We start from the raw sequence: 23,110 nt of genomic DNA, 5'->3' as shown, positions 1-23,110 counted from the left end.
GTCCAGGACTCCTGGAGGGCAGGCATCCTGAGGCCTGGCACTCCGTTAGTGTAAGCCGTTGGATAAATAATAACTGAACCAACATCAGAGGGACTGAAGCCAATATTCAGGTTCTGTCCTGCCTCCCAGTCTTTGGCTTAATCAGAAGGAAGAACCTTTCATTATACAATTGTGCCACCAACGTCCCACATGGTCACTAATTTAACAAATGCTCACAGCGAGGGGCTGATGAGAGTAGGGAGGCCCTGAGGACACTTGGAGGCATAACAGTGTTGAGACGCCCAGGGCTGCCTTCTTCCCAGTCTAGGGTCCTGCAAGTCTGCAAGTCCTGGCATCACTGGTCTCCAAGAGCCAGAAGATGGGACCCAGGCCTCTTCTAGCAGAAGACTCTGCGCTGGTAAGGCATAGTGTTAGTGCTCAACAGGACTTAACCCCTGATCCCACCTCCTCAGGAAAGGGAGGGGACCCTCTGTCTGTGAGGGTGGTGAGAATATAAACAAATGAGCCCAAATTCATCAACAGTAAGCAAAAGAGCGCTTTATGCAGGGGATTAGGAAATAGGAAATCTAATGGCCTCTTTACCTAACTAACTTGTCTGCTTTCTGCTTTGCAAATTTTTGCTTAAACACAATGGCTCAAAGGCTACCTTACCATCTTAGGGGTTAGTAGAACCAGGAAAAGAAAGTTTTATAGTGTTCCCCGTGTCACAAATGTTGTTTAAATATTCCATTTGTTCTCGCTCTACTGAAGAGAATGAAGAGTACCTACTTTCTTCTCTGAAAGAAGAGATCTGGTCTTGAGGAGTATGAATGGGTAGGAGCCATAGAATATTTTCACAAATGAAGTGTGTTTTTCAACACACACACACAAATGTGAATTGGTGTTCATTTAATCACTGAAAGCTGCAGCAAGCCATGAGATCTTTATTCCGAAAAGGAGCAGCAAGCGACGTTAGAAGGTGTACCTCTTTGGCAATCAGACGGCTGTCCACCTCATTGTACGTCCTTCTAATGTCTGCAACTCTGGTAACGGAGGAGCTGGCTATGTGAAGGCCGAAAGAAACCTTTTCCTCTGCAACCAGGGGCGTCACTTCCACACCAGGATCCTCTCCTACAACAACACGTCTTCAGTTATTTCTACTCTCACTTTACTGAGTAGGAAATTAACCCTCAGAAGAGTGAGCATCTACGGCCACATGGCAAAGTCATCGCTGAGCAATGTTTGTAGCTTTTATATGCTATTACATTGTATGTCATATATTATATGTTTTGTCCCCACCTGTCATTTCTGACACATAGAAAACTGTAGAGAAATCTTACAATATTAACCCTACTATAAAATAGAAGCACTCCAGGTACGAAATTACTAAGTCTTGAGACATCTATTGTGAGTGTAACCTCACCCCCAAAACCAAAGCGCTGGGCTGAAAGCCCTATGGTTTTCAGTGAGCTGCGTGTCCGGGGCAAACCCCTCCCTTGGTTTCAGCACACAGGTGCTCACTCAAGGAGAGCTATATGTGCTAGTGAGAAGCATGGTGTAAGCAAAGAGTTGATGAAACTTTGGCTCTAGACCTGGCCTCCTCACATTGTTCTTGCCAGTGCTCATTGCTAGAGGAAATGAAGTTCAAAGAACACATGAGGCCTAAAGACAAAAATGCTCCACAGTGCTCAGTCACCCTTCACCATGCAAGAAGGCATCAGTACACAGATTCATTTATCATTCTTCCCAGATGAGAGCTGACCCCCTCGACTTGGCAGAGTAGAGAGAGCAATACTCCCTGCTTGAACAGCCAACAATCAATAATGAAAATGTGGATGTTTTGTCTGCCTGTTTAATAATTGAAGACAACAGTATACTTTAGTTAAAAAGCTTCTTCATTAAAAGGAATGTAACTTATTTATCTCATTCTCTTCCCTCTTTCTTTGCTGATGATATTACCTACCCACTTTTCTCTATTATATACTCTGGAATTGAAACCTACAGGAGATTGTCATTTCCTTTTCTGTGACATTTTCTACTGGCTTGTAAATATATAATAATCCAATTACAGAGGACTTCCCTAATGACTGGCCTGTGATGAGTTTTTTCCTTATAAATAAGCTATAAATAACCAGATGTCTATTTAAAAATTAGAATGAGCAAGGTCATTATAAATCAAAACACCCCATACCTTGGATGTGCACAGCCTGGAAGTTACCACAGTATCTTGGGCCAAGTTTGTTAATAACTTCCAGAGTTTCCATTGAGATGGCTTCTTCAAAGAAGTACGTGGGGCCCAGACGCCATATTAGTAATGACTTTTGTTTCCAAACTCGAGGGGTAGCAATATATCCATAAACATCCACAAATGAGGATGGATCCATTGAAAGGAATGGTCCTGGTAAGGCCTGAATGTACAACATCTGTTCAAACAAAAAGGTGGGGGAAAGGGGTAGATGGGATATATTTAATCTCAGAATTAATCAAATAAATACATAAACCCAAAAATGATATAGCTTATTCATCTCTCAAAGTAAAAACTTTATTCAGAAACATTACAAAGATAACTCTCAAAGCTGAGAAACACCGCATAAAGCAGTTTATAAAAAAAATTCTGTGTGTATGTGCACTCAGTTGTGTCCGACTCTTTTATGACCCCAAGGACTGCAGCCCACCTAGCTCCTCTGTCCACGGGATTTCCCAGGCAAGAATAGTGGAGTGGGTTGCTATTTCCTCCTCCAGGGGATCTTCCCAACCCAAGGATTGAACCTGAGTCTCTTGCGTCTCCTGCAATAGCAGACAGATTCTTTATCACCAGCACCACCTGGGAAGCCACGTGGTAGTAAAAACCTGACATTGTGCCTTTGGAAATAAATGTGATAAAAAATATAAAGTGTCACTGAAAGGTTCATCTCTTTTTCCAGTCATTTCACAAAGAACTTTAAAGTCCAATGTTGGCACATTAATTAAGTTTTACATACTAAATATAGCTACAGACTAGAAAGGAAGAAATAAAACTGTCCCTATTTGCAAATGGCACGTCCATGTAGAAATTTCTAAGGAATCCACAAAAAAACAAACTAATAAGTGAATTCATCAAAGTCACAGGATATATGATCAACACATAAAAATAAATTGCATTCTATAGACTAACAAAGAACATGCAGAAACTACAATTGCTCACAAGAAAAATAAATACTTTCTTGTTCTGCAAAATCCCATGTGAAAGAGGATGAAAGAAAGCTATAGATTAGGAGAAATTATTTACAAAATTACATATCCAGCAAAGGGCCATTATCTAAAATATTTAGATAAAACTCCTAAAACTCAATAGTAAAACAGTAAACAATCCAATTAGAAGTGAGTGAAACATATACACTGCTGCTGCTGCTGCTGCTGCTAAGTTGCTTCAGTCATGTCCGACTGTGTGTGACCCCATAGACAGCAGCCCACCAGGCTCCCCCATCCCTGGGATTCTCCAGGCAAGAACACTGGAGTCGGTTGCCATTTCCTTCTCCAATGCATGAAAGTGAAAAGTCAAAGTGAGGTCACTCAGTTGTGTCCGACTCTTAGCGACCCCATGGCCTGCAGCCCACCAGGCTCCTCCGTCCATGGGATTTTCCAGGCAAGAGTACTGGAGTGGGGTGCCATTGCCTTCTCCGAACATATACACAGACATCACTAAAGAGGATATACAAATGGCAAATAAGGTTCTAACATTTGAGAACAGCTGTTTCATCTCCAGCCTAAGTCCATCTTTTTTCTTGCTCAGCAGACACCTGCATCTAGACACAGACCTTATGTTTATCCCATTTAAATTTCACTTGCTGGAAAGTCATCTCTGTCAGTCTTGGCCCTTGGCCATTCTCCATGCCATATTTTGCATATTTTGACATATTCCCATGGCATCACATACCTTCTAACCTCCATGCTGACTCACTCTGGTTCAGCAGGCCCCTGAGGTTGGATGTTCATCTATGTGCCAATTCACTAAACAACACACCAGCCTTGTAACTATGAATTCAATACAATTCATCAAGTGTATGTTGCACGCTTTCTGTATGCCAGCCCTGTGCTAGGTGAAAGCAAGTTCCAGATATCAATAGGACAAGGCTCTTAGCCTCACAATACATGTTCTGCTTGACAGAATACAATCTATTCTATGAAACAAGACTGAATACCAATATACTCTGTGAAAGAGGACCAAAAGTAGCCCACTCTGTAATTATGCCTAAAGAGATTAAAAAAAAAAAAGACTTTGGGTGACCACAAATGTAACCACACTTTTCATCCTGGCTAACGTGAGTGACCACTGCTCTTTCTCCAGTGACAGTTTAAGCCCTTTCCCTTTCCTTCTGCTTCCTGATTAAAAGCTTTGAACATACCCAGATACCAAATTGTCTCTCTGACAGCACCCCATTCAGAACTGACTGACCTCCACTTTTTTGAACCCTCCCCAAAATCACCTAAAGTGAGCCCAAATCCTGTCAGTCCCTCCTAACGCCTTATTGCTCCGTGGTAAGGAGGGAAGAAGGCTCTTGCTACAGCAAACTTCATAAATGTACCTCTTGTTTTGTACTATATGCGTGCTCCTAGAAGTATTTGACTGGTGGGCATGGACAGTTCCTAACACCTAAAACAATACCTAACATATATTAGGTATTCAATAAATATTTAATGTGGGAAGGAAGAAAGGAAAGTGGGAGGTAAGAAGAATCGTTAACAATTGAAGTCAAAAGTTAACTTTACATTTTGGAGGACTTTTTTTTTTAATGCTCTTGATGAATCCTGGTTACCTCTGTGACTAGGCGCCATGGCCATGGGGCAAGCACAGCTTGGGGGAAACATCTCACCTTGGCTGAGCCGATGACCTGTCCATCCAGGTAGGTGAAGACTGTACAATTCCTTTTCATTTCCTTGGTGACGACCACAGCCAGGTGGTGCCACTGACCACAAGCCAGCAGCTGGCCACACCTGACCCGAAGCTGGCGTCCCGCAGAAGGCTCAGGGTCATCCTCGGGTTCCATGACATCTGGACGAGAACACACGAACCGGACTCAGCTGCAGCGTCAGGGAGCATCAGCCCAGCCCCAGGGGCCCCAGTGCCAGCGGAGCGAGCGCCGAGCCTCCCAGAGAATCCTAACAGCAGCAGGAGCTTTCACTGCTGAAGCCCTTGCTTTGGGCCAGACACTGAGGCAGGTGCTATCACGATTCCCAGGTTACCATCCTGAGGCACAGCGAGGCAAGGCAACTTGCCCAAGGTTGCATAGCTGGAGTTCAAACCCAGGAGTCAGGCTGCAGGGTCTACCCATCACTAGACTGCCTCCAGAGGGACACACATGGGCTGGCAAAGTCCCAGAAGGGAAGGAGCTTAGGCGGCTGGACTGTGTGTAAAGGACACCAGGCCAAATCCTGGGCCTTCCAAAGTCAATGTCTCACTATGAAACAGGGCAGAAAAAACAGGCATGGCCATAACACCCTGGGCCTGGCCATCACAGTCCACTTTGGGGCATTGTAGGCAGGTGAGCTTGGAGATCCAGGCTGAGCTCTAGGCGGTAGAATCAGAATCAGCCACCTACCTAGACAGCTGAGGGCAGGCAGGCAGCCCAGGCTCTTGGGTCAAGAGCTGCTGACTCAGTCCCACATCCCCCAAGTGTGGGCGAAATCTTACCCAGGGGCTGAAACTCTTTCTCTTCTGTAGACACAACCAGGGAGAGGTCTTCCGGGCAGAGGCTGACAGAGAAGCAGATGAAGGGCTGCTCGGTCCTGGCCAGGTGGCGCACCAGGGTCAGGAAGCGCAGTGGATGGCCCTCCGTGGCTGCGCTGTGCCTGCTGATCAGGAACCAGCAGGAGAAGGTCAGGCCCCCGGGTGGAGGGAAGGACCTGGCAGCACCTGGGGTCAGAACACAAGCACGCCCTGAGGCTTCGTCCTGCTGTGCAAGCCTGTCTAGACTCACTGTGGCTCTGATTCGGCCCAGGGGTGGCCCTGCTGTGTGCCAGTACTGGGCCCTGCCTGACCCACACCCACTTCACAGTGGCCCACGCAGCATGACGCTCTTGTCTCCTTCCTTAATCATACTCGCAGGAATAAGTCATGTTCCCTTCAGGACTTGAGCCTAGATCTTCAGAGTCTCTGCAATTCTGACCCACCTATTATGCTGCGTTGCCAAGGAAGCAGAGAGGGAGCACATCCCTGAGATCCATCACCACGTGGCCCGCTGGTCAGCTGGTCTAAAGCCAGCCTGTGTGCTATGTGGGGCAGAGGAAGCTGGACTAGCTAGGCCAAACCTTACCTGGGGAGCGCTCACTCTAGGGATACCCAGGCTGGCAACACAGGTGGGGTCCGCTGTCCTCACTGAATGGGCAGAGTCAGGCTTGGAGCTCTGCGCGGATGAGCTGTAAATGCCACAGCTCCTCAGCGTCCACCCTCCCACAGAAGCCCAGAGCCTGGCTCTCCTCACAGGGGGTGCCTGGTCTTCAGCTGAGAGCAACTCTGTACAAAGCATGCCAAGGCCCAGCTGATCCCCACACGAGCCAAGGGCAGGCTTGCTCCTGAGTGGCCATCGGCACAGAGCTCACACTCCTCTCTAGAGTCATCAGGTGGGGCGAGGTGTTCATATTGGCCTCTGTCGGTCATGGACAAAGGGCATCAAACCCAGGCTCAGCTTCCGAGTCAGCTGTCGAGCCCATCAGTGCTCACTGAGCCCCTATGTGCAGAGCTATGGGCTGGGCCCTTGGGATGCACAGTGAACACGACACCCCTGGCTCAAGACAGAAACGACCAAAGGGAAGAATGAGTCCTCTACAGATATGTGGGACCAAGAGGAAGACTCATGCTTTCTGGAAATGCCAAAAGGAAATCTGAAATCGAGACTCCCCAAGGACTTACTCCCAGGTCAGGGGGAGGGGACCTCAGCAAGCTAAACCCCCAGGGAAACACATACCTGTCCCAATCCCTCCAGAGACTGAGTACTCAGTGCTGGTTCCCATCACCGTAGCCAGAGTCGGAACAAACAAACAGCTGGAATAGGAAAGTGTCTCAGATCATTGAACCGCAAGCCAACCTCTGATGTGACGTCTGCCCCTCTGCCCAGCTTTAGGGGCCACACTCCCTCCTAGATTGTGGGGCCCTCGGGACACAGTGATTGATGCTGGCACCATGGCCCTAAGAAAGGAATCTGGTTGGAGGCTGGAGGGGAGGGCAGCCTAGAATGCAGACAATCAGGAGAAGGAGACAGTCCTGGCCTTAGATGGCTAGGGATGCTGCCCTTGAAGACGGGGTGTCTGTGACCCAGATATTTTCCACAGCTGACTGTGAGAAACTACAGTTTTGTAATCAATATTATAATTCACCCAAGGCACTGGGAAATTAGTGAAGTGTATTTCAAGTGTATGAAAGCCGGTCATACCCGTAACCTTCCACGGACATGTCGAATTCCACGAAGGATGGAGCCAGGGCCGCTCTCTGAGGCTGCAGGTTGCGGGGGGAGGTCATGGAGATGAGGCTCAGTGCTGTCTGAAGGGTGGTGGTCGAGGTCTGGGATGGCCCCATGGGCCTGAGGGCCTGTGTGCTTGCTGGGTGAGGGCCGGCATCCCCGGGGGCCACTGCAGAACCCTCAGCAGGCACTGGCATCGCTGTCTGTGACCCTAGGGCCGCAAGCAGGAGAAGAGCTGTGTCTTTGCTCAAAGCACTTCCACTCCTCTTCTGCCACAGTCCCCAAGGAGGGCTCTGCAGAGCACCAGGCATTCCCAGCCCCAGGGTGGCCTCCTGGGCCCTCCCACTCACCCTCTTGCCTGGGACCTCTGCTGATGCTGATAACACGGAATCAAAGGTGACAACCTGCTCCTCCCGGAAACTTCTTCCCCCTTTAATTCTATCATTGCTGCCACTCCTTTCTACTACACGTTTCTGCTGCTGTCATTGGCTTGCCCCATTACCCGTCCCTCACTGGGCCTTCGTCCTGTCTCTCTGACCTCTAACTCTTTTCCACAGCAGCCTGTCTCCTCAAAAGGTCTGTTTCCCACCTCCAGCTCCTGGCCCACTCCTGACTCTCCATCCTTGCTTTTCAACTGGGCCTCCTAGCCCTAACATCCTATGTAGTCCATGGCTTTCTTTTCTCCAAGCTGGTTCCCTGGACCAGCATCTTGCCAAGTACCAGGCCAATGCTTTGTCCTCCAGACCCCCTAACTCCTTGCTGAACTGTGAGCTGTGTGAAGCTGACCCTGTTCTTCTGTCCAGGGGCAGTGCTGGGTACCCCTGCGTATGCTGTGACATGAGGGTTGCTGTGCTCCAGGCATAGAAAGGGGCCAAGTACATGCTCACCATCACCGTCTTATATGGGACTCCATATAAGATGCTCCTTCCAGATCTGGTCTTTATCTGGGGACCACGGATCTGATCTTTCTGCTCGTCCTCATTTGGTCCATCGAGCAGCAGGCAAAACCATTTTTAATCTCTCTGCCTCCCACATTCCATAAAGGCTTCCTTACAGGAAATGCATGTTCTCTTTTAAATCCCGTTATCCGGCCCCTATTCTCTCTGTCCTCACCTGGGCATCCAGAGTCCCCTCCATGCACGTGAGATGAACTGAGTATTTTCGTTGCAGTCGATGGAGGTGAAGCAATTCCAAGGCCTAGAAACTGTCTGAATATCATAACAAAAAGAGCCAAATGATGACATTTTCAGCCAAAAGCTTCCTCCAGTTCCATCTGAACACTTGTCCTAGATCCCAGAGCCTGCTGGTTCCCCTACCATGCCTTCCCCTCTTGGCCTGGAATCCTTTTCCTCAGGCTGTACAGAACCAGGGTGTCCCTGACCTGGCATTCAGACCAGAGAACTGGTGAATTAGGTGCTTTTGACTTTACCAGTGACCAGCTAGAAGCCCCAAACTGGACCTGGAGAGGAAAAGGATTTTGTTGGGAAATAACTTTGCCATACGCTGTTTCTAAGTTTCTAATGGACTTGACTGATCAGCTGAACTAGGGACAGTGGCCTTGGCTGACAGCCCCACGAATAGAGGCGGAAGAGGCTGGCCTGGCCCCTGAGTCCCCTACCTGCTGGCTGGAGGGGCTGCCTTTGATCTCTCTGCACTTGGTCCTATATGCCTCCAGGGGCCCAGCAGCTTGCGGTCCTGAGCACCACCCTCCCTAGGGGCTGCCTTTGACCCCCCTGCACTTGGTCCTATATGCCTCCAGGGGCCCAGCAGCTTGCGGTCCTGAGCACCACCCTCCCTGTATCCACACCCTCTAGGGCCACAGGTACACAGGAGACCCTTGGCTCCCTCCTGCCTTTCTTTCCTCTGCTTTCTTTGTCTTCTGTGTCTGCCCCTCCCTGTGCATCTTCCCTCGCTACTGTGACTCTCCAGGAAACACGTGGCTTCGCGGAGGGGCTACCAGTGGGAAGGCCCACAGGACACAGTGGTGCTGCCTCTGTCCCCCTCCTTGTCACGTGTCCCAGTCACTGCCCCTTATGCCAGCCAGGCTCCCTGTGGTCTAGTCTCTCTCTTGGAAGCCAAGCCCTCATAACTACCCCCTCCCCCCGCCAGTCCCTACCACCCCTTTCAGCAGGGTGTCTTCACATGCCTGGTTCCCTCCTCTCCTGGTCTGGTGACCATGTGCACAGGCTGTAGACCTCAGCCACCACTGTCCCCTTGAAGCCCCTTCTTTACACCTGATCTCCCAGCTGTGGTCCTCGCAGCACCACAGAGCTCTCACACTGCACTAGCATCCCCTCCAACACTTTCAATTCTCTGCAGGACCCCTGGCTTACTGCTTCACCCCCCAGACCATCAGTCCTGGGTGTTCATTGAAGGACTGATGTTGAAGCTGAAACTCCAATACTTTGGCCACCTCATGCGAAGAGCTGACTCATTTGAGAAGACCCTGATGCTGGGAAAGATTGGGGGCAGGAGGAGAAGGGGACAACAGAGGATGAGATGGTTGGATGGCATCACCAACTTGATGGACATGGGTTTGGGTGGACTCTGGGAGTTGGTGATGGACAGGGAGGCCTGGCATGCTGCGATTCATGGGGTCACAAAGAGTTGGACATGACTGAGCGACTGAACTGAACTGAACTGAACCAGACCATCAGCTCCATGAGAGGAACTACAACCACTCTGCGGGCTGCACATTGCCTGAAGACCCAAGACTTCAACCTGGGCTTGCAGTGGCCAATGCTGGGAAGGCAGGAGGAGCACGGGGTACTCTTACTGTCCACTGCGCACAAGCTCAGCTACCAGGGGCTCAGCAGGATTTCACGTGCAGCACACGATACCTTAACACGTCTGGTTCGATGGCCTGGGAAGCAAGCTTTTCAAAAATCCTGATGAGGCCCGAGTGCAAGGGGCTGCTGCTGGTGGTCAGGGCCTTGTGGCAAGAAGTCATGAGGGTCCTGAGCATCCCCGCCTCACACATGACCTGACGGTTCTTCTCCGACTTCACCATGGACTGGATGTGACTGGCCATGGAGCACTGGATCTCCCTGGAAAGCTTAGAGTAACCAAAGCAAGCAAGTGGTGAGCCCTTGAGGTCGGCATGTTTCGGGGCCTCTTTGGTCAGCTCCCAGCTAGGGCTTGAGCTGGTGGTAAGGTGAGGAGACTGAGCACCCCACAGCCTATTCTCACTGACCGCAGTCTGTCTTGGGTGCTCTCAGAGGTTCCCTCCTCACACAAGCTGCCAAATAGGAAGATAGCTTAAAACAGACTGCAAACAGGCAGGTGAGAGCCTGCTTCAGTCTGAGATACGCGGTGGTTGAGCCATACGACATTTCTGAATTGCTAACATTTAAAATACTGGAGATTCCACACAGAAGTCCAGACATGTGGCCTCTCTTAAACAGTGGAAAGACCTGGTCAGGCCACTTTGCCATTGTGTGTCTGTTGAGAAGTAGTTGGAGCTGGGCAGCGGCTGTGCCCTCTAGAGGGTCCCACACCTTACCCTCCAACCACCGGTATCTCTCGCTGGATAGTCCCATGTTTCAGTTTGCAGCCTGGCCCAGAAGGTGGAATCCTGCGGCAGCTGCAGCCTGCTCCATCTTCTCAGGTCAAACCACACCAGCCTACACAAGCTCCTGAAGTCACAGCTTCTGTGGAGAAGCCTCCCCTCCAATGCACTTCTTTTGTCTGTCTTTCTGGGCTAAGTGCATTTGGACACACAGACAGCTGCCCTCTTATATTCCCCCTGGCAGATTTCAACTCACTTTACCATCTTAATGCCCTTGAAGCCCACAGGATAGAGGCATAGAGTCAGCCTCATCAGCATTTCCACCAAATACATTACATTATTTTCATAATCTTCCTTTCTTCATAAAAAGATAACCCCTTGGCATTCCCAGCCTTCACTGAAAGGGAATTTCCTTCAGAAAATCTCTGAAGGTTATCCTTTTCTTTTACTTTGTATGAGATTGTCTGAGATCACCAGGATACCGGTTTGATCTTAAAGGCGGTTTCCTGCAGCGGAGGCTATGGGGGCCTCCTTCTGCAGGTGAGGGTACCCGTCACAGCTGCCCCTCCAGTGGACGTCAGCCCCCCTAGGTGGTAGCTGCCTTGCTATGTAGCCCCACATGTATCTTCGTGTGTGCACACATGTGTATACATGTACATACACATGCACACATACATAAAAGCGGCACACACACACACACATATACACCACCCCCAGACGAGAACCACTGGGGCCATGCCCTTCAGCCTCTGTGGTTGAGACCCCTCACACTTGAGACCCCTGCCCTGTGGGCTCATCCTCACTCAGTTCCTTCTCCTGCATCACCCTGCTTCCCTCACCTCCCTTCTCCTGAGCCCCCCTTCACAAACCTCAAACACCGGCACCCTGTCTGGACTCTACTTTGAGGAACACAGCTAAAGGCTGTAGCCTGCTTTGCACACTGCACACCTTTGCCCTAGACTCTGGTTTCAAGAAGAGGGACCTATGATGAAGTAGGTTATGTCTAGGTTATTCCACCAATGTAAAGCCAGCAGTCACCACGAGGCACTTACTTTAGAACTCTGAACGCAACATTGAAAATCACCTTACTCTATCATCACCTCCCTGAGCATGTAGTCATCAAGGCCACCCTGCCCAGAGATGATTCAGAGTATGTCTGTATCACCAAGGGACAGAATTTAATAAGATGGCATTCTTCCTTAGACTGTGAACACAGTTTTGTAGTATATATGTTTCAAGGATTACAATGTATGGTGAAACATATATACACTGTTAACCATCAGTTTCTAGATTTTTTTTAAATGAAGGGGTAGCACAGCTCACCCTCCCACCCTTCCATGCCTTTCAGAAGCATGGCACCTATAGCTTTTTCCTCAAACTGATGGCATCTGGTGAAATTCCCATTGTTAAAAAATCTCCAGTAATATTTTCAACTTAAAATTTTAGACTACTTTTAGTTTAAAACGCAAACGACAGTAGAATGGCTTTTCAAGGGGAGTGCTTCCAGGAAGGATTTCATCACTCCGCCAACATCACTGATATCAAGGAGAGATCCCATTACTCGAAGAAAATGGTCCTTGCAATGAAATCTTTATGCCTCCCCCCATCACCTCTCAAATTCAGATGTTGAAACCTAACGCCCAGTGTGACGGCATTTGGAGGAGGGATCTTTGAGAGTATTGCGTATGTGCTCAGTCATGTCCAAGACCCTGTGGACTGTAGCCCACCAGGCTCCTCTGTCCATGGGATATCCCATGCAAGAGTACTGGAGTGGGTTGCCATTTCCTCCTCCAGGAGATCTTCCTGACCCAGGAATCAAACTCACATCTCCTGTGTCTCCTGCGTTGGCAGTTGGATTCTTTGCCACTGCGCCACCTAGGAAGGCCCTGAGGGTCGAGCCGTCATGAAGGGAATTAGTGGCCTTAGGAAAGAGACCCCAGGAAACTCCTTTCTGCCTTGCATACTGTGAGGATACAGCGAGAAGAGTACCATGAGTGAGGAAATGGGTCCTCAGCAAGCACCGACTCTGCCAGCACCATGATCCTGGACTTGCCACCCTCCAGAACTGTGAGAAATGAGTTTCTGCTGTCTGTAAGCCCCTAGTCTACAGCATTTTGCTAAAGCAGCCTGGGTGGACGAAGACAATCCCCTTCTCTGTCACTGTGGTATCTGCACAGCCAGTGTGAACTGCTAGAGGCACACGTAAGCCAACAGAGGCCAGAAATGGAAGGAGGAAATGCCAGATCTGAGTTACACTGAATGATCCCATGACTTTTCCTTTAAGACACTCTTCCATGTGGAAATCGACCCAATTTCCTCGACTCCCTTCCCCAGATCTTCCTTCTGATGCTCTGAACATCCCTTCCTGCATCCATGGAGCCTGAACCTCTGCTTTCCTTCTCCTCTGCTCGAAATAGAAGAGCTGCATCCATCCTCTTGCCTAGAACTCTCCCTCTCCAAGAACTTGATTATTTGGTAACTGCAGTCTTTTAATTTGGGGTGAGAGTTGGGGAGACAGTCTGCATGAAGCAAGATGCAAAAATAACACAATGTATTATTAATAAGAATTAAAAACAAATGTCTACAATCTCCAATTTTTATTACCAGCACTTCACTTATTGCTTTGGGGACTTTTGGCTTTTTTGTTGTTGTTTTTGCTTTTTTTTTTTCCCACCAGAGCAGGAATACTGAAAATCTAAATATGCAAGAAATAAAAAGTTTTCAAAAGGGAAAAACAGAAATGCTGATGTTGTCTAATGATGCCACAAGTTTACTCCAAAATTGCTCAATACCCCATAATGGAGGAGGGAAAATTGATCGTCCTCATTATCGCTGCAGCTCTGTCAATACCAATATTGCCTTGTTTTGAATAAAATGTGCTGTTTTTTTCCAATGTTGGTTCCAGTAAAATGGGGTTTTAGTGAAAATATGAGCAGTAGCAGGAAACCAGTCTGGTTTCTCCCCCCTACAAATGGATTGATTTTCCTAACGCACATGACTTCCAATGCAGGAAGGGGATGGTGGTTCAATTAGGACTCAGTGGTAAGCGCTTAGGGTCACCAGCCAACTGGACCCGCAAGCAGATTATCACAGAGAGATGTGCGGGGCTGCCTGTAGGAGTTTTCTGCTTTCTCCACTTAGCAGCTAAGCCTTCAGGTCTGTCCTTGTCCAGTTGTGGATGTTTAGTCTTTATCTTTCTCCCACCCGCCTCTTTCCTGGTCTAGATTGATACAGCAGTTCCAGAGCCCAGTGAGGGCTGGGTCTTGATGGAGTCGGTCCCTCCAAGGAGGTGTGGGCTTTGAGTACCTTAGTCCAGAATGTGTCTTCTGGACATTAATCACACAGTCCTGATGCAGACTAAAAACCATCAGATGACCAGCATCTCCTTCCCCAAGACACTTAGAACTAGGGACTTCTGAGTTACTTAAATTTGGATTCGTCGCTTATTCCAATTTGGTTGTAGTGTTCTTTATTTGATAATTTTGGAAGAGAGGTGATACACTTTAAGTGACCTCAGCTCTTCAGGGATATCACAGGTAAATAGGACCCACAGATGTGTTTGATTTGACAAGTTGTTGCTCTTTTTGTCTTTGTTTGCTTAGAATTAGCTCTCTCTTTACAAGGGCATAAACTTTCCCTTTTGCACAGTCCCCACCAGCCTGATACACTCATCTGTGGTGTCCACAAAGCCTTGTAGGTGTGGGAGGCTGTGATCTTGGTTTAGGTGTTGCTGCTGCTGCTGCTGCTAAGTCACCTCAGTCGTGTCTGACTCTCTGCAACCCCATAGACGGCAGCCCACCAGGCTCCCCCGTCCCTGGGATTCATGGGATCGCAAAGAGTCAGACATGACTGAGCGACCGAACTGAACTGAACTGAACTGGACTGAATGCACTCATTATGAGGAAGGGAACTCAATATCTCATAAGAGGCATACACTGAGGGTCTGTATAAGTGTTTTATTGGTGGGGTAGTTTGGCCTGGCTTCTGTTTGATTTCCACCTAGCTAGATGTGAGCACCTTTAGGCTGGGCAAGTGCCCTTCCCAATGGCCACAGGCCTCACCATTCCCTATTGTTTACACCCACACATTTACTTTACTCTTCTGGCCCCAAGACATTGTATCTGCAACCCTTATGATCTAGGCCATATCTGAGTAGCTGAAATTGATGTGCAGAGAAGGGAGGTGGCCCATATAAGTCATAAATAATGGTGGTAAAGGACTAGAAGCAAAGTCACCAGATAATTGGACCAGAGCTCAGCCCATCAACTTCACTTGCACTCCATCATTCTATGTCCACTGTAGCTTGCTTTTGAAGCTTTTCATCTCCATGCAAGATTATGTCTATTTGCTCTATTTTAGAGATAACCCTAAGAAGTATCCTGGATTTTGACTAGAATATGACATTTTCCCACTCAGGAACAACAGAAATACTTGAGGGTGGGGTTCAGAATGAAAAAGCATAAAAAATATAGAAATTCAAAATAGTTGAAATTTCTAATGTGCTATAATTTGACAAAACAAGACTCCTACTTTGCCAATTTCCTTGTTGAAGGAAATGACTCTTTTCAAATAGCTTGCCCTTACACAATCCTACCCAGGGCCATTAATGCTGTCGATACTTTAGTTATTTGAAACCTGTATGATTAGTTCAAAGTGTCTGAAATACAGGCTAATTCCAGAAAATGGTGCCCTTTCCAAACTGAGGCGCAAATCAGTTGACGGATGAGTGCAGCCCACGCCTGCTCTTCTTCTTGTCCTGTCACGCTGTGCAGGAGGCTTCTGTCACGGTGGAAACTGGAACACACCCAGCAGTGAGGGGAGGTGCAGACTGGTGACAGACAAGAGTCTCTCTAATGTCTGATCGTGTCCTTGCTTTCCCATTGCCTCCCACCCATGGCTACCGCTCACCTACAGGGAAGGCAACATGGTACAATGGCAGGAGGTCCCAGGGCCTTCCATCGGGCACATCCACCACCTACCTAGGACCTCAGTTCACTGCTACAAGCTTCCAGTCCTCATCTGCAAAGTGGGACTATTGATATCTACCTTGCTGGGTTGTTATGAAGAGCAAATGATAAAACGCTTGTGGAGCTTTGGGAGCCTGTAGCAGTAACTGCACCAGTCAGCAAGTGCTCCCCACGGTGCCATGGGTGCTCTGCTCACTGCGCTAAGTGCTCCTGCATTGCTTCAGCTGGTCCTCACAGTCACGCCACGAGGCAGATGATATTATCTCCCCATACCACAGCAAAGGAAGCTAAGGATCCCAGAGATTGGATAATTCCCCATGGTTCTGTGACTGTTAAGTGGTAGAGCTGAGATCTGACCCAAATCTGTCATCCTCAGAGCCTCATAGAGGGGCTTAGGGAGATGATGATAACAGCGATAATAAAGGGTGGTGCTCCAACAAAGTCCGTGTCTTAGCATGGTGCTCAGGGTCCCTCGCGATGTGGCTGCAACCTCCCTCTCCTGCCCCATTCACAGCCTGTCTGGCCACATGGTTTGTCCTAGTCCAGCTGAACTATCAGCAATCCCCAAATGGGCGTCTTTATGCCTCTGTGTCTGGGTGTCCTCTCTGTCCCTCCTCTGTCTGATCTGACATTGACAGGTCTTTTCTTTAAAGCCTGGCTCCAGTGTTGCCATCTCTGTGTGGCTTTCCCTTTCCTCTCTCCCAAGATCCTGTGGGCAAACTTTTATTGCAGTTAGAGTGTTGTGTATCTTCTCCATTCCTCTGAGTACCCACCATCAAATTCAGACTATGCATTCCGGTGACATTTGTCTCTGAATCCCCAGTGGAACCTAACAGGTGTTGAGTAATTATTCACAGACATTCACGCACAGCATTGGCTGCCCCAACACAGGCTGAGCTCCACCTCTGGAAAACTGGATCTGGCTACGCAGCCTCTGAGTTCCTGTTGTCATGTACACAGCAAACAACCCTCTGCTAAGACCCAAATAGAAGTGCAGTGATTGCTGGGAAGTGAAGAGGCCTCCAATATTAGTCAGAGTTCTAGTCCAGAGCTACATCCCTATGGCAAGGCCCACGTGGCTGTTGAGCATCATGAAAGAGTAAAGGCTTTTCTTCTCAATGAATTGTTTCTGCCTGGGACCAACTCAGCTCCCAGACAACTGAGCTGGATTCCATTTCTGCCTTATGCTTAGGACAGCAACAGTCACAATAAAATTCCTACAGTCTAATTTTAATACTGGTGATGCTACAAGAGACAAGAAAAAAAATTAGCTGGATTATCTGTTTCCAAGAGCAACTCACAGAGCTAGCATTTTGGAGAACGGGGGGAAAAACCCTTTTGGTCTTGATCAGAACATATGCAATGTGGCCACAATTAGAAATAAACCAGACAACCCATATAAGTAGTTAAGCAATTGCTTTCTAAAATGATGCCTGTACCTTGGAAAGCTATCAGTTTCTCACCCATAAGGTAGGAAGAGCCTCTGAGGAACATACAGTGGGTAAAACTATAGGGACCCACCAGGCCCATCTAAAGAGAAATGAGTGGGAACTCACAGTCCGTCTTTCTCGTAACACTGCCATCTGCTGAAGCCTCCAGCTCCTTTCTCTGTCTCCCACATCTGCAATCCCGCAGTCAGTTTCATCTCAGCCTTTTCTTGCCTGGGTCTCATTTCACATCTGATTTACTATTCCATTTGTCGCCGTGAGGTTTTCCACCCTCCCTTCCGGAAATTAATTACTCCAATTACCCAACTTCTAATAGCTGCTGATTTGGCATCTGCAGGACATTTTTGAGAAAATGCACCACTACATTTCATTTGCATATTTGAGAGACAGTGCGTGAGAATTAGAATTTTACTAAATTACTTACTGTGACCTGAATAGAGAAAAAGTATCCTACCAAGTGGAAGTCTCATTTGCATACTTAATTTGGCCAATTACCATCACAGGGTGAGAGAAAGTTCTTTCCCACACACTGACGTGACAACTCAGGGTGTTTATCGGGAACCCGGGCTCATCCACAGAGTCTTCATACACTGGGAGAGAGAAGGACAGGCCACTGTCTGCCCTGTATCACTTCATCAGTCATCCTCACGGTGGAGACTTGCAATAACACGCTCATCAGCAATCAGTTTGATTGCTAACCGCCCAAACCACAGGCTTGGTTGCTCCCTTTGCAAGTGCATTGCATGGTATGAAATGCAGCTAAGGAAGCCAGACATCCTCACAGTAAGGCAGCTGCCACTGGGAAAGTGTACAGTGCCAAGGTGCGTGACCTCACATCAAGAGCTGCAGAGAGAAGGGGTTATTCATCAAACACAACTTGACTTTGGGCCTGAAGTGAGTTTTAGATCTCCTCTCACCACTCCCATGATTTTAGGAAGCTGCACAACTTTCTTGAGCTTCAAGCACCTACAAACTGGGGAGAACTTCATGTACTTTAATGACTTGTTATGAATATTGATTAAATAATGTTCCTGGAACAGAGGTAACCCTCCCTCTGTGTTAGTTTCCAACATGCTCCAGGCAGACTCTGTCTGTTCTGAACACTAACATAAAGAAAGTGAGGTCCTGGGCTTTAGATAACTAAATGACTCCAAGACATTTGATTTAGGGCTCAAATAATTGTATCCATCAGTTAGATGTCTGAGGCAAGCGTGGTGGCTGGTCTTTAAAGATGCCCCCCAATAATTCCTCCTTTAGGACACAAGCCACCCCTCACATCAGTAGAAGAGGCATATGTCCCTTCCTGCTGAGTCCAAGCTGAACCTCTGATTCACTTTGACCAATAGAATGCCATGGAAGCAATGCTGGCCTGTTCCGGGCAGGGGTCTCTGGAAGGCCTGGCAGCTTCATTGTTTGTGCTTTGGGAACCTCGAGCTGCTGCTGTGTGACCTGCTAGGAAAACAGGTGTAGGGATACAGGTAGAGGCCAGATGGAGAGGGCTACATGGAGGAGATGTCAGAATCCTCCCAACGGCTTAAACGAAGGACAAGGCAGAGCTGGACCTGCATCTCTGTGAACTCCCATTCTCCCATAGAATCCGCAGCTGTGCAGGGAAAGACCAGGAGCCCTGGCAGCAGGGAGGACCGCATTTAACACCAGGTCCACCAACTCAGAATCATTAAATGGCATGTATGTTGTCTGAGACTCAGTTTGCCACTGGATGAAGTTGGAACAACGATACTCCCCACTGTGGCGCTAGGGTTAAGTAACCCGCCTGCCAATGCAGGAGAGATGCAGGATCGATCCCCAGGTCGGGAAGATCCCCTGGAGGAGGGCATGGCAACCTACTCCGGTATTCTTGCTTGGAGAATCCTATGGATGGAGGAGCCTGGGGGGTTTCAGTCCATGGGGTCGCAGAGTCGGACATGACTGAAGCGACTTAGCAGCAGCAGTCAGGGAAAGGGGGTAACGCTGGGCCTGCTACATGGTAGCTGCTCAAGTCATTTCCTTTCACCTGCTGCTAATTCAAATGCACGTTTTCCAGGGTTTCCTCAGCTTCCAGTTTCTTTTTTAGAACCTCTAGAGAACATGCTTTAAAAATTGCGAGCACTTCCTGAGAATCTGTCTTGTTCTGAGACTTGACGCTCTCGCTCATACAATCTCCGGCCATCAGCGCTGCTGGGTCAGGAGCTGAGAGATGCCTTGCCTTCCCCGTCTTCCCACTCCCTGAATCCTGCTCATCTCAGGGCCTTGAGTCTATCTCACAGTAGGTCTCCTGACTCCTTGCTCTGCACACTTTCCCACAGACGCCACCTTAATTGGGCTACCGTCATGCATCACCAGACTGTGGACAAGGCTGTCTAACTCCCTGGACAACAGGCTGCCTAACTCCCCAGGCCACCCTCCAGGCAACAAGAGAGATTATAATACAAAAACCGGATGGCATACCCTTCCACTCGAGAGAGACTTCGTGTTGCCCGTGGGATGAAACCTGCCCCTTGGTAGGGCTGCGCCTTCCTCCGCCCACCCCATCCAGCCCATTTTCAGTGCTCCTGCTCTGCTCTCACCCCAGCTGCCTTCAGCAGCCTCATCCCCACCTGGTTCATTGCTACGCATTTTTCAGGGCTCTGCTGAAATATCACTGTCTGAGAGATGGCTTCCCTGACCTCCACCCCTTCATCTAGTTCAGTTGTTCAGTTGTGTCCGACTCTGCGATCCCATGGGCTGCAGCACGCCATCCCTGTCCATTCCAGAGCTTGCTCAAACTCCTGTCCATCGAGTTGGTGATGCCATCCAACAATCTCATCCTCTGTTGTCCCCTTCTCCTCCCACCTTCAATCTTTCCCAGCATCAGGGTCTTTTCAAATGAGTCAGTTCTTCGTATCTTTAATTAGGTCTTCCCCCCACTTCCATTCCCATTACTCACTCTCAGCATCCCATTTCCTTCCCTTAATATCACTTGTGGCAAATTTTAATTCTATATTCATTTGTGAGCCTAGTTACTTTGTCTGCCTCACCACCACCTCCCAGTCCCCAGCACAGATGCAGGCTCCTTGGACAGGGCTCGGTGCTCATCCCATTAGCCCTGCACATCCTGCACAGCACCGAGCCAGGGCAATAGCCAGTATCCCAGTGGCGAATCAATGGATGGGACTGAAGGACTCCTGGTCCCACCAACGTCCAGTGCTATGAGCATCACTTATACCAGACTTGCCTCATGAAGGTAAATAATTTCATTCAAGTTTTGCTTGGCTGTTGTTTTTATATGGTCACTTCATCAATGGAACAATCTGTTTTGAGGGGCCATGGAAGGGTGGGTAGCACTCAATCAAAGGTCTCAGAACCACTGATACTCCCCTGCAGGGACTGGGGGCAAAGGCAAAAAAAGGGAAAGGGAGCCTCTGGCCAGAGGAGCCTAAAAGATCAGTCATGTGAAAAAGACAAACCTGTGTGTTCATCAACAAGTACCTGAGGGTGGTCTTCGTGGTACAAGCGAGGCAGCAGCCTCACCATGATGCACAGGACCCCGGGGTGCATGATCACAGCATCACTGTCATCTGTCCTGCAGAGAGAGGGAAGCAGGACGTCAGACTTGAGCTTTATAGTCTCTTTTGCTTTCCACACAACTTTCTGGATCTCTCTAAGACAGGCCATTTGCAGCCTCCCACTTATTATCTATATGCTATGCTGTGCTGTGCTTAGCTGCTCAGTTGTGTCCAACTCTTTGCGATCCCGTGGACTTTAACCCACCAGGCTCCTCTGTCCTTGGGGATTCTCCAGGCAAGAATACTGGAGTGGGTTTCCATGCCCTTCTCCAGGGGATCTTTGCAACCCAGGGATCAACCCAGGTCTCCTGCATTGCAGGCTGATTCTTTATCATCTGAGCCACCAGGGAAGCCCAAGAATACTGGAGTGGGTAGCCTATACCTTCTCCAGGGGATCTTCCTGACCCAGGAATCAAACCAAGGTCTTCTGCATTGTAGATGGATTCTTTACCAGTTGAGCCTATCTATATGATCTTGAACTAATTAATCTAAGCCTAACTCCCTCTAACCATACAAGAGCCGTGCAACACCATACTTTCTGCACAGAGTCACAGAACAATGCCATTGTGCGCTAAGACACAGAGCCCAGCACAGAGCTGATGTTCAGTGGAAGTTAGTTTCCTGCACCCCTATCCTCTCTCCACACAGGTGGGAAATGGAGAAGCTCTCATTCTTTATTAAAAACTCACACACAGGACACTTCTGGCTTCCTTCAAGATAGTGTAAGCACTGGCCCACCCACTGAATGCAACTTAAAACCCACACGGAAAGCATGAGCAGCTCTCCAAGTACTCTGAAAAGTGAACCACAGCAGAGAAGGAAACCAAACCAAAAGCATCCCAGGGCTTCCCCACCCAGCATCCTCTGGAATGGGCTTATAGGGAGTAAGGACTATGTAGCGAGTGTGGACAGGACAGACTGAGCTCTAAGAGAAGGGTCTATTTCTGGCCTAAGGAGTGGGAAAGGAGGCTCTAACAGGTCACAGACCATGGAGGGGAATCCCTGGAGTTTTCTTAATTGGACTTCTCCATCCATTCACACTTCAAGAAATCTCACAGCAGCAGCAGCAGTCAGACTGGTATTGAAATTCTTGGGGAGGGGAAACCTTCTCTCTGACCAGAGGAGTTCTGGTCCCAAGAGTCAGGCAAAAATCTCCGTTACTTTTGTCTCTCTATTTCCTCTCCCTGCTTGGCCCCAGAGACAGATGCAGTGGTGGGAAGTGTGTGGCAGAGCAGATAAACTAAAGCTCTAGCTTTCTAGACAGAGGAGGAAGGAAGGGACCCTGAGGAGCCAGAAAGTGTTGGGAAAATGATGAAGAAGAAGAGGTTTAAGAAAGTGAAATCATTAAGCTGTGTATCAACCTCTGGGCTCAATTCTGAGCTGCACATGAGTGGATCTGACCCTAAACCACATTCCAAAGACTTTGAGAACTGAATTCAGGGATAAACTACCACCCAAGACTGGCATGGGACAATTAGAAGGTACATCAACTTGCCCAGTAAAATGTTTGAAAACCAGACTGATACTGGACACATGGTCCAAGAAAGGTGGATAAGAATTTGCAGCTTGAACCTCATCGGGTCAATTGCCTGCTAAAACAAAATGATCAACATTCTCCAGAAGATGGCAATGAGGGCCAGAGTTCATAACATTAAAAATGTCCAGGATATAATCTGAAGTTACTCAGCTTAGAACAAAGGAGGGAACTCACAATATCTCACATGGAAAAATATAAAAGATGCCAAGTTGGAGATGACACAGTGGCTGGAATTATCAGAAAACAGCAAAAATCACTGAAACTATAAATTGAAAAACAACAGAAGAAAAATGAAGTAAAGGTTTAATTATGTGAAAAAGTTTTAAAAACTTAAAAACCACCAGCTAAGTTAGCAAAGAAGGAAAAAAGACACAAATTACCAATATTATAAATGAAAGAGAGACTACCATTACACACCCCACAGACATTAAAGGGATAAGAAAACATCACAAATAACTGCACACAAATTAGACAACCTAGATAAAACAGACCAGCTCCTTCAAAGCTACAAAATACCAAAAGTAAGCAAGAAGAAATAAACAAACAGAACAGTTTTACAACTATTACAAAAACTGAATGTGTAGTTTAAAACCTTTCCACAAAGAAAACTCCAGGCCCAGATGTTTCCACTGGTGAATTTTACCATACATTTAAAAGATAAATAACACCAATTCTATACAACATCCTTCA

At 48.1% G+C, this 23,110-nt stretch overlaps 1 protein-coding gene across 7 annotated transcripts in view; it reads right to left on the bottom strand.

Annotated features, from left to right (window-relative positions):
- The window catches only part of WDFY4 (WDFY family member 4), a 257,299-nt gene that overhangs the window by 155,374 nt on the left and 78,815 nt on the right, over positions 1 to 23,110 (bottom strand). For 6 of the 7 annotated variants that reach the window (XM_044942406.2, XM_044942408.2, XM_044942409.2 and 3 more), the window contains exons 13-21: positions 20,807 to 20,900; positions 10,256 to 10,470; positions 8,529 to 8,623; positions 7,389 to 7,626; positions 6,924 to 7,000; positions 5,651 to 5,872; positions 4,833 to 5,011; positions 2,171 to 2,402; positions 965 to 1,110 (exon numbers count right to left, since the gene is read on the bottom strand). In XM_044942406.2, coding sequence (XP_044798341.2) covers positions 965 to 1,110; positions 2,171 to 2,402; positions 4,833 to 5,011; positions 5,651 to 5,872; positions 6,924 to 7,000; positions 7,389 to 7,626; positions 8,529 to 8,623; positions 10,256 to 10,470; positions 20,807 to 20,900 — 1,498 coding nt within the window. Of the gene's footprint in view, positions 1 to 964; positions 1,111 to 2,170; positions 2,403 to 4,832; positions 5,012 to 5,650; positions 5,873 to 6,015; positions 6,376 to 6,923; positions 7,001 to 7,388; positions 7,627 to 8,528; positions 8,624 to 10,255; positions 10,471 to 20,806; positions 20,901 to 23,110 lie in introns of those variants that run through there. The other variant, XM_044942412.2, reaches the window with a different exon arrangement.

Source organism: Bubalus bubalis, chromosome 4, assembly GCF_019923935.1.
Source record: "Bubalus bubalis isolate 160015118507 breed Murrah chromosome 4, NDDB_SH_1, whole genome shotgun sequence".
In the NCBI taxonomy this organism is placed as follows: domain Eukaryota; kingdom Metazoa; phylum Chordata; class Mammalia; order Artiodactyla; family Bovidae; genus Bubalus; species Bubalus bubalis.
Note: the sequence above shows the minus strand (reverse complement) of the source record. Positions and strands in the feature narration are given on the sequence as shown.